This window comes from Metarhizium acridum (assembly GCF_019434415.1).
Source record: "Metarhizium acridum strain ARSEF 324 chromosome Unknown scaffold_579, whole genome shotgun sequence".
Lineage (NCBI taxonomy): Eukaryota > Fungi > Ascomycota > Sordariomycetes > Hypocreales > Clavicipitaceae > Metarhizium > Metarhizium acridum.
This window is the reverse complement of record NW_027094047.1, coordinates 241843-253802: the sequence shown is the minus strand read 5'-3', so window position 1 is coordinate 253802 and position 11960 is coordinate 241843. Positions and strand designations below refer to the sequence as shown.

Genomic DNA, 11960 nt, shown 5'->3' with positions numbered 1-11960 from the left:
AAATGGCTGCAGCATGGGGTATAGAACGTGTCGACTAACAGCTTCAGGAAGACTGCCCGTTCTCAATTTTAACTTGCTCGGGAGTCTTGTCCATGGGTATATTGTTGACGTATTTAAGATTGTGGTTGTTCTTGGTGTACGCATTGGCCGCGCGAGCTTCGGGCTTCTGCCGTTCACCAGCGATGGCCAGACCAAACGAGGCGAAGATGAAGAAAATGTTGGCCTTCATTTTCTCAGTTTGCGTATGTTGGATATTGGCTTATTCTTTTCGATGTATAGTGGAGATGTTTGGCTTGCCCTTGAAATCTGCAGGCAGAATCCCTATTTATTCTTGCGGAATGATGTCACTTGGGGCACATGTATTTGCGGCAACAGCTTTCTTCCAGCTCTCAACACGTATTGATTGTAACCAACCAGCTTCCACACTGGTATAAGCGTCCAAGGGAAGGCTTGCCAATATGTAGGCGACGAAGAATGGGGCCGAGATTTGGCCCGATGGGATCTCGTGGACCACCAGCAGCAGATGGGACCAATCGTTTTGTGTGTTAATTTTGATTCACATTGAAGCAAGAACAGTTCGCCGAGAGGAATCTTGCTTGTCCGTCAGCTCAGGGCACAACTTGGCTCGTGGTTAGTTACTTGACTTGACAGCAACCCCATACACGTTCTGCTGTAGGATTCACGTGGAGCCACACCAGCATTTTGTTTTTCTCAATTGGGCTGAATTATTGTCAAGAGGATGCCAGGCTCTTAGCTACTCATTGGGTGACACAGCGGCTGCAGCACATAAGCTAGCACAAGCCCAACGCCCTTTGATCCGTCTGACCATGGTCAAGTTGGTTTCCACATATACCAGGACATTTCTGGCTGAGATCGGGGAGTACAAAAGTGCACCGGACACACACCAACCCAATATTGTGCTTGTTCGGGGATCTTTCTTGACAAGTGCTTCCTGCATTGCGTTTGGGTACTCGGTCAACTCGGTGTTCATAGAACAAGAAAGCTCAAGCGGGTTTGTGCAATACTGTTAGGCGATGGTGCTGTACAGTATTTTCTCCACCAGAGAACATTGAAATATTGATCTTTGACTCGTGCCGTGCTCGACTTCCGACTACATACTAGGTAGGTATGTAACTTATCTGATACAAGTTGGGCGAAATGCTGCACTGCATCGGCGACGGACCAACCTCTTCGCCAGACTACGACCACCTTGTCCTTGTCTTGATATCCCCCAAGTGCCAGATTACTCCACATGCATCGCTACTGGCTCCCCGCATTTTTGATGATTGTCTGGTGTCTCAAGGTGGCATTGTTGAAAATCGATGCCGAAATTGCTGCCACCTCCGCACCAGGACCCGTCCCCAGCATTGTCAATACAACTAATCTAGATGCGGCCAAGGCGCCTTCCTCTGGCTCGGCCAGGTTCAGGGCTGAACTCGAAACCCAGGCATTGTCCGTCATTTGCTTTCTCTCTCGCCCTCTAATGGCCGACACGCAGAGACAGATGTATCGTCGGTTGACTGCCAAGATCACACGCCCAGTCCTCGTGTACCTGACATTTGATAGTCTTGTCCAAGCCCAAGTTTCTGCATTCGCACCTCAAAGTTCGAAACCGTAACGAGTTCGAGTTATCCATCAGCAACCACAACTGCGCCTTCATCAGCATGCCATTCACCGCCGCCGACACCTTTACGTCAGCCAAGGATACAGATAACTACGATATTGAACATAGTCATAATGACCATGTCAGCGGTGAAGCGGGACCATCCCGCGCCTTGGGGATTGACCAGACGCGCGACATCACCGAGGCGGAGCATGAGTTGGGCTTTTGGCAAGCCGTCAAGATGTATCCCCAGGCCACTTTCTGGTCCATGTTCTTCTGTATCGCCGTCGTCATGGCTGGCTTCGATGCCCAAATTATTACCTCCTTTTACGCCCTGCCTGCATTCCAGCACAAGTACGGCGATTGGGTTGGGAATCATTATGAGATTGCCGCGCCCTGGCAGACGGGTCTGGGCATGGGCAATCCCATCGGCCAAGCCGTCGGCGCGCTTGCGAGTAGTTATCCACTGCAATATTTCGGGAGGCGCAAAACGCTTGGCCTCTGCTGCATCTGGTCCATGGGCTTTGTCTTCGTCCAGTTCTTCGCCACGTCTATTGGCATGCTTTGCGCAGGAGAGGTCCTCGGGGGGCTTGCCTACGGATTTTATGTCGTCATCGCGCCTACATATGCCTCTGAAATATGCCCCGTGACTCTCAGAGGCTTTCTCACAACCTCTGTGAATCTGGCTTTCGTCATCGGGCAGTTCATCGCCCAAGGTTGTGCAGCTGGGGTGGAGACAAGGCTGGATGAATGGGCGTACAAGATCCCCTTTGTGAGTTGGTCTTCACATACAGTAACAACAAAGCTGACCAAGTATTGACCGTCTCTTCCAACAGGCTATTCAATGGGTATGGCCTGTTGTGCTGCTAGCTGGGCTTCCCTTTGCCCCAGAAAGTCCATACTGGCTCGTCCGCCGCGGGAGAAGGGAGGATGCTCGCAAGGCGCTGCTAAAACTCACATCTAGCACGCATCGTCCAGATATTGACAAGCTTCTGGTTGGAATAGAGCAAACTGATTTACTGGAACAGGAATACGAAACCGAAACCACCTATTACGACTGCTTCAAAGGGGTGAGCCTTGTCCGGACCGAGATATCCGTCATGGTCTACTTGATTCAAGTCATCGGAGGGAACCCACTAATTGGCTATGCAAACTATTTCTTTGAACAAGCAGGACTGAGTTCCTCGAACGCCTTTAACAGTGAGATGCTCTGTTCTCAATCCACATTATTCTGTTTGCTTGGGTGTTACTAGCTGACAGCAAATATCTCGTAGTGGGCGTTGGTAATACTGCTCTTGGGTTTGCTGGTACGGTGATTTCTTGGCCCTTGATGAATTTCGTAAGCATTCCTTGTACCAACACGTCTCATAGTTTGAGCCGCAGCAAAACTAACTGTGAACCATCAGTTCAAGCTAGGCCGGAGAACTATTTACACTTCGGGAATGGCAGTCATGACCGTTCTCCTCTTTGTGATTGGCTTCCTGAGCATACCGAAGCATAACACCGGTGCTATATGGGCCATGGCATCATTAATGGATATCTGGACGTTTGTGTACCAAATGACCGTTGGGCCGATTTGCTTCGTCGTCATTTCAGAGATCTCTGCGACTCGGTTGCGCGAGCGCACCATAGCCATTGCGACAGCTGTGCAAGCATGCGCCAGCATTGTTTTCACAGATGCCATGCCCTATATGCTCAATTCCAATGAAGCAAATTGGGGAGGGAAGGCCGGGTTCCTTTTCGGAGCCATCAGCATCGTCTGCCTGGTTTGGTGCTACTTTCGCCTACCAGAAAGCCGAAACAGAACCTACGAAGAATTGGACATTCTCTTTCAGCGACGCATTCCGGCTCGCCAATTCAAGAATTATGATCCGTTGGCGGAAGCAGATGCGACTCTGGATAGCACCGAGCGCTTGTAACTGCGCATCGAAGCCGTACGAACCCCAGGCAGGGAGACAAGGGATCATATGTACCCTCACAAGGTGCTGTGCAGAGTGGTTGCTTTGCTGAAATTCCAGACAAGTTTGTCGTATGCTGTTCACAGGCCAGTGTGGCATACGAATTACACCTCGTATAGCGGTCTGGCAGGCGAAGTCTAGTTTGAACATGTCGTGAATAAGATATCTTCAAAAAGATGATTTGTCCAGTCATTGGCTTTAAGAGATTGAGCAGAGGTAACGCCCGCCTCAACCAGAGACAGTTGGATGATGGAATCAGGGGCCTTGACATTGTATGCATTTCTAGTCAGGCTCGTGGGGTGAAATTGCATCTTACAGCCACCAGGGGAGGAGGAAGTGCAACATCTCATCAGTCGATTCATGGCATAAGACGAACGACTTTCTTCATTATTGTAAGATGCCTAGATGGACCTCCATGGCATGGTGGGACCAGACGATTCTAATGTAATCATGGACGGATGTGTTAGCTCTCAACTGGGCCATCAGTGGGTGGATTCTCAAACGTTTGCGTATTATGGCAACACACACTTCCTCTTCGTCTTACGATCCGAATCGGCAATCATCTCCCGCCGGTTCTGCGCCGCGCCACGCTAGACTAGGTTGCAGTAGCCAGGACTGTGTCAAAGCTGACCGATGCTGGCATCGAATAAGATATAGTACTCTAGTAGAAACCCAGCCCTGCTCTTTGTCACATAGCTACTCGGGAGTAGGCGTAGTCTGGGTAGCAATCACGTCCAGGGCTTCCTCTGCTACCATGTAGGAGAACCCCACAATCAACTCGTTTACCCAGAGTGAGCATTCAACGAGAACAGGCGGTTTCGGGACCTGACCGCTATGCAATCAGCATGGCGGAGTTGCTCGTTTTATTTTAATATGAAGCCGGTGCAAGATGGGGCTCCAGTCACGTTTCTTGAATCGAGTCACAATGATGGGCGGCCAAGACCGATTAGGAGCTGTGGGCTCATGAGCAAGGTCTGTTAGTTCTCAGCCAGTGAAGGGTTCAAACTCTGCGGGTTGCGCAGGAAATTGCTCGTGGTGTTCTTGGAGCATGGAAGGGCTCCGGGTGCTTACTCGGCCGTTGAAGACCGTGTGAAGTTGGGGTTGTGCTATTTGTGCGGCAGAAAATCGTTATTCGTGTGGCACTAGACCCGATTCGGACAAGCAGCTTCTAACTACACTCTACTATACATTTTCATATATATCTATATAGAAAAGGCTATAATTTAAAAAGTTAAGCTAGATTTAATTAAAATCTATTAATTTTTTAATAATATAAGCTTAAACGAGTATTAATAGAGCTTAAATCGCTTAAAAGCGTAATTTCTAATATTTTTAATAAATATATATATATTTATAAGCTATTAATTATTTTAGGTTATATTTAAGAGATAATTTCCTTAATTTCTAGTAACTCTAATACTAGTAGTACTATTATAGTACTTTAAGCTTTAAATGTATTATATTTTTTATATTTTTACTATACTATATTATATTATATTATATTATATTATATTATATTATATTATATTATATTATAATTAAACTTTTACTCTTACTCTCGTATTATAGCGCTAGCTTAAAATTACATTTAAAACGGAAAATAACCTAAGATTTAAATTTCTTACACTTAATTACCCTTTATTATAATATTATATTAAGACTATAATAAAGGTAAAGCGAAGAATATATTATTAATAGTTATAAACGTAAAAGAAAGAGAGCTTATATAAAGCTATTATTATTTAAATATTATGTGGAGGAATTTAACCGTATTGTTACGAACCAAGGGTACCTGAAGTAGCTAGCCGGCGTTATAGGCCGCCAGCATACAGATAAGAATAGGGCCGACAGGATCACAGGTTACGTAAGGGGATTAAATGGGATTAGTTTAATTTAACTTAATAGATTAAAGGGGATTAACCTAATCTAGTATAAAGGATTAAATAAAATCTATTTAATCTAGGATTATAATAGAGAGATAAACGAATACTTAAGGAGAAAGTATTCCTATAATTAAATAGTCTAGTTCTCTATTAATTAATCTAAGTAATAGTTTTACTATTAAGAGTTATACTCTTAATAGCCTTATTATAATACTACTTAAAAGCTACTTTATAGCATTTAATTTAACTTACTTTCTAAGAAATAAACCTATTATACCTTAAAACCTAAGCTATTATTACATTTTAATTAATTCTATTTAATAAGTTACCTTAAAACTTTAAGTAATAATAACTTTTAAGATATTTACTTTAAGTGAAAAGACTATTAACCCTAAGAAAATAATAAAGTACCTTTATAATAAGATTATTAAGCTTAAAAAGTAGAATTAATAGCTTCTTAACTAATAGAATAATCTCTACGAAAAACTTAAGGTATAAGAAGAGAAACTTATAGTAGTTTAAAATCTTATACCTATATCCTCTATTAATAATAATAATATACTAAAATTCCCTAAGCTTAAATTATATAATAGTTATAAAGGTAATATAAGAAACTTTCTTATATAAGCTTAAGCTTACCTATAAGTTAACGAAAAAATCTATATAATATTTAAGTTATAAATTCTTTATATTAGTAATCTCTTAACTAGGAAAGTAATAGAATAATAAAAGCTAACCCTTTACGTATATCTTAAATATAACGCTAAAGTTAAAGTAAAAGTTATCTATATCTTCTTTAATTATAAAACCTTTAAAAAATAACTTCTCACTACATTTAAAAACCCTAATAAGTATAAAGAAGCTATATAATAGCTTACTTAACTTAAGTAAACTAAATCTATAGCTTATTATACTAGAGAGTTTAAACGTATTATAGTAAAACTTAATTAAAATATTAAACCTAAAATAAAAGTTTTTTATTAAAGACTTAAAAAAGAAGTAAAGAATAATATTTATTAAGAAGATTATTCTAAGTTATTTAATAACTTTATTAAAATAATTATTAAGGTAAATAACCGTTTATATAAGTAATATTACGAAAAAAGTTATAAGAAATTTAAATTATATACTAGATTTAATAAACCTAATAGTAATAAGCTACGCTAAATATTAATAGTATATAGGTACTACGCTAAACCTATAAAACTTAACGCTATAAATAAGAAAAGGGGAAAGACTTATTATAATTATAGTAAGACTAAATACTTTACAAATAAATATTAAGCCCTAAAAAAGCTATAAAAGCTAATTTCTAAAGGTAAGAAGCTTTATACTATAAACTAAGAAGACTTACCCACGCGAAATCTTAGTATAATAAGTAATAAAGAAAGCCTTATATTAAGAAATAATATTAGTTTAAATAAAGATTAAAAATTTAAAACCTAATTAATACCTAATAACTTTTAAGAATATTAAATACCCTTACTAAAAAGTAAACCTTTACTAGAATAAATCTAAGAAGAAGAGAATTATTTAACTAAGAAAAATAAACCTAAAATTAAATATAAACTTCTTAATTAAACCTTTTATTATAATAATAATTACTATACGTATCTTAATAGTAAGTAAGGTAATAGATAGTTTCTACGAGAATAAAAGAGAAGAAGAATAACCCTTATAATACAATTAAAATTATAATAAACTAATTTAAAAATATTAAACGAGAAGTTATACTATACTAAGAATAACGTATATATTACTTAAGCTATAACCCTATAATATAAGAAGAAAGGGAACTATATAACTATAAGTAACTTACTTAGCTTAAGTTTAATTAATATAAATAATAGGTTAAGCAATTACTAAGAAAGCTTTAATGATACGTTAAAAGATAACTACTAATAATAGCGCTTAGAATAACGCGCTTAAGAATAATATAAGAATAGAATTAATAAATTAAGAAATAATAGCTATTATTACAATTAAAACTAATTCCTTAATAAAGATCTAATAGGTCTTTATATACTATAAATATTAGTAGTATAATACACCTTATAATTAATATAACGATAATAAAATAAAGAATTTAAGTAATAATTAATAGTAAAGTATGAGAAAATTTTATCTCGTTAAATCTTATTAATAGATTATAATTACCTTAAATACCTAAAGATAAGCCTTATTAACTTATAACTATAAAAGAAACTATAATAAAGTATAGCTAAGAAGTAGTTAATATAAAAGTTACGTAGCTTTTAATTAATATATAAGGCACGAAACACTAAGTTACACTAAATATTATAATAATCTTAAAATACGATATTATATTAGGGATACCCTAATTATAAGCAAGTAATCTACGAGTTAATTAAAGAACTAGTTAACTTTAATAGAATTTACTAGAATATAGTTATAAAGCTAAGAGTAGCCTATAAAGGGTATCTTATTTAAACTATAATAGGCCTCTAGAAATATATGTAATTACTAGAGAGCTAAAAGCTAAGATAATAGAGATTTCTAAGAAATACTTAAAGCATAATAAGTTATTTAATAAAGAGCTAAAAATAGGACTACTAGAGTATTTATACTAAGATTATAAGATTAAACTTTAATCTAGTATTAAACTAACGTTTAATAAAATTTATCCTTAAAACCCTAAGTAAGATAAAGCACTTAAAGAGTATTTAAAGAATATACTATAAAAGGAATATATAAGACTATTAAAGTTTCTAGTAAGATACTTAATTTTATAAGTACTAAAAAAGAATAGGAAACTATAATTATATATTAATTACTAACACTTAAATAAAATTATAATTAAGAATTAATACCTATTACTACTTATAATAGAAATTAAAGATAAAGTTAAAAAAGCTAAATAGTTTATTATACTTAACTTAAAAGGAGCCTATAATCTTATACGAATAAAAGAAGGCTATAAGTAAATAATAGTATTTTAAACTAATAGAGAATACTATAAATATTTAGTAATACCTTTTAGGCTTACTAACGCACTAGTAACCTTTTAAAGAATAATTAATATAATCTTACGAAAATAACTAAAAGTATTTATAATTATATACCTTAATAATATTCTTATTTATTTAAATACCCTTAAGAAACATAAATAATATATATATAAGGTACTATAAACTCTATAAGATAATAAACTCTTAGTTAAAGCCTTAAAATACTAATTCCACTAAAATACTATACACTTTCTAGGGTACGTACTTATATACAGAGCATTGGAAGTAGTGTAGTTTTGTAGTTTTGTAGTTTTTGTAGTTTCGAATATAAAAAATTATATTAAATCTAAAAAAATACTTATAGAATTATAAGTTTTACGAATAACTAGCATAAATCTAAAATTATAAGCTTATGATAAAAAAAGTGGGTCCTTATATACTATTATAAGCCTAAAACTTCAAAAACTACATTTTGTAGTTTTTGTAGTGTAGTGTAGTGTAGTAAGTTTTTAGAAAACTATATAATCTAGTTTTTAAGCTTACAAAAAGCTAAAGGGACCCACTTTTTTAAATAAGCTGATTAGCTATAATATTAGCTACTTTATGTATTTATTATTATAATTCAAGTATTTTATTAGATTTATTATTAATTATTTAAGCTTTTTTAAAAAATGAAAATGTAGTTTTCTTGTTAATGCTCTGCTTATATATAAAGAAATATAAATAAGCCTAAATAAAATTAAAACTATTAAGAAATAGCTTATACTAAAGAATTTAAAGGAAGTTAAAGGATTTATAGTATTTATAAACTTCTACTATAAATTCTTAAGCGAATATAAAGATATCTTATAACCTCTTATAAACCTAATAAAGAAAGAAGTTAGCTTTTAATAGAATAAATTAAAAGCTATAGTATTCTAGAAAATAAAAGACATAATTACGTTAAAACCTATATTAAAAGCACTTAATTAGAATAAATCTTATAAGCTTAAAATAAACGCCTTAAACTTTATATTAGGCGAATAGCTTAAATAATAAGATAATTAAGAAAGATTACACTTAATTATATTCTTCTTAAAGAAACTTTATAAACCTAAACTTAATTATAGAATTTATAATAAAGAACTTATAGCTATTATTAAGTGCTTTAAAGAATAAAGATACTATCTTATAAAAGTAAAGTATTAAATTAAGGTCTATACTAATTATAAGAATCTCACGTTATTCTTAACTATAAAGAATCTAAATAAACGATAAATTAAATAGTATAAAACTCTTACGAATTATAACTTTAAGATTATATACTATAAAGAATCTAAAAATAAAAGAGTAAACACGCTTAACTAAAAAGAGAACTTAAAATTAAATAAGTAAGTAAGTAATACACCCTTATTACACGCTATTAAGAATAGAAACCTTATATTAGGTACCTAAGAAATTAATATAACCTAGTAAGTTAAGCTAGATAAAATATAAATATAATAAATCGTATTATATATTAAGAATAATAGTTACCTAAATAATTAGGAAACGAAAACGTATTTATTTAAGAAAGATAAGACCTTCTTATATAATAAACGGTAGTATATTCCTAATATACTTTAAGAATAGCTTATTAAAGAAATATACGAGTGTAATAGTGGCTTAGGTTCTAAGGCATAGTAGGTCTATTTCTTAGAAAGTAAGTTAAGTTAAATACTATAAAGTAGCTTTTTAAGTAGTATTATAATAAGGCTATTAAGAGTATAACTCTTAATAGTAAGACTATTACTTAAATTAATTAATAGAGATCTAAACTATTTAACTATAGAAATACCTTCTTCTTAAGTACTCGTTTATCTCTTTATTATAGCCTTAAATTAATTAGCTTAACTATTAATCCCTCTAAACCTTAATCGACTAGCCTAAGGTTTAGTTAGTTTAATTCTTTTTAGTTAATGTGTTTAAACATTAACCCCTTTAATCACCTCTTAGGTTACGTAGCTAGTCACGTGCTCCTACCTTCTTCTTGTACCTATAGGTCGTGCCTATTTTAGCTAGTGCGGTCCTATCCCGTGTCTTATATAGTATTGTTTATAATATTATACCCCTCCTTTATTAGTCTTATTCTTAAGGCTATTAAAATAAGCCGGCTTAAGTGTTATACGTTTTCTTCCTTTTATTATTATATGCTATTATATTAATTAACCGTGTCTTAAAATAGCGGTTTAAAGCTTCGTTTACTTCTTCCCTTTACTAAGATAACCTTATTTTTACGATAATTAATAATTCGTCTTTATCCCTTATAAAGGCTTACGCTTATTACGCTTATATAGGATTTTCTTAATGTAAAGCTTTCGTTTCTAATTTAAGTTATTATATAAAGTGTATAATAGATAAGTAAGGGAATTATAATATTACAGGGGTAACCCCTTAATAGCTTTATAGCATTATAAATTAATATTATAAGCTTAAAAGGGAGCTTAAAGAAGCTAAGAAGCGTGCCTTAGCTAAGAATTAAAAGGTCTTACGTTTACGAAAATAAAAGAAATTATAGTTTAAGAAAATAATACGTGCGATTACGCGTGGTATTAATAACGTTAAAGAGTTAAAACGTGTAGAGTATAAGAAAGCGAAATAGCTTTAAAAGACTATAGGGGTCCTTTTTACTTCTTTTAAGGATCTAGATTCTATTTTAGTTTATTCCTTAAATACTAAATTTAATATTAAGTTATTAAACGATACTTAAAAGATTAATTAGAATACGTTTCTTAGAAATAAAACTATTTAAGTAATATTAAGTAATTCGTGAGATTTTTAGCTAATTCCCAGGTGTTTTTAGAGTTTAAATATTCTTTTTATTTAACGAGATAATAACGATTCTTTATATCTTCTTATGCTTTAAGTATTCGTTTAACTTTATATTCGTTAGTATCTTCTATTATAATATTAGTAGTAATTATAGATTTATCTAGTGCTTTCTCTAGTAATAATATATAAAATATAAGATAGATTCTTATTTTATCTAGTAATAATAGTTTATAATTAGTATTTAAGATTTTCCGTTTAATAAGAAATAATCTAATCTTCTTCTAGTTAAGTTTATTATTAAGTCGCTTAATTTTAATATTTTTACAGATAAGGTATACTTTATATCCCTCCTTTAGGATTAGCGCTAGTAATCTCTTTTTATTCGCGTAGTATTTTATTTGATTCTATAAAAATATCCATTCCTATTATAAGTGTTTCTGTATTTCTATTATAATTACTACATACATTATAGCTACTAGCGCGTTTATATTCTATATCGTATATATTTTGATAATAGGGTTAAATCTATAATTTACCCTAAATAGTAATATCTTTATATTATTAATCTTAGAGCTATTATAAGCCTATTATACTAATAGTAGCTATTTTACCTAATTATTCTATTAGTAGTTAATATAGCTTCGCAGATATTATTCGAGTATTTAGTTTAAGATTTTTATTTATCTATCTAATTATAGGTAAAATGCTATTAATAAGCTTTATTTAATCTTTATAGTTTTTATAAGGCATTTCTAAA

At 33.1% G+C, this 11960-nt stretch overlaps 2 protein-coding genes across 2 annotated transcripts; both read left to right on the top strand.

Annotated features, from left to right (window-relative positions):
- Window positions 1–1252: 1252 nt before the first annotated feature.
- J3458_021385 (uncharacterized protein) lies at window positions 1253–1618 on the top strand (the record flags this gene model as incomplete). The annotated part of the gene is made up of 1 exon (XM_066122584.1): window positions 1253–1618. The coding sequence occupies one exon, from the start codon at window positions 1253–1255 to the stop codon at window positions 1616–1618; it is 366 nt and encodes a 121-aa protein (XP_065972342.1).
- Window positions 1619–1664: 46 nt separating this feature from the next.
- On the top strand, window positions 1665–4236 carry J3458_021384 (uncharacterized protein; the record flags this gene model as incomplete). The annotated part of the gene is made up of 4 exons (XM_066122583.1): window positions 1665–2375; window positions 2440–2803; window positions 2878–2942; window positions 3010–4236. 4 exons carry the CDS (start codon window positions 1665–1667, stop codon window positions 3520–3522), a joined length of 1653 nt encoding a protein of 550 aa, XP_065972341.1. The 3' UTR covers window positions 3523–4236.
- Between the last annotated feature and the right edge of the window lie 7724 nt (window positions 4237–11960).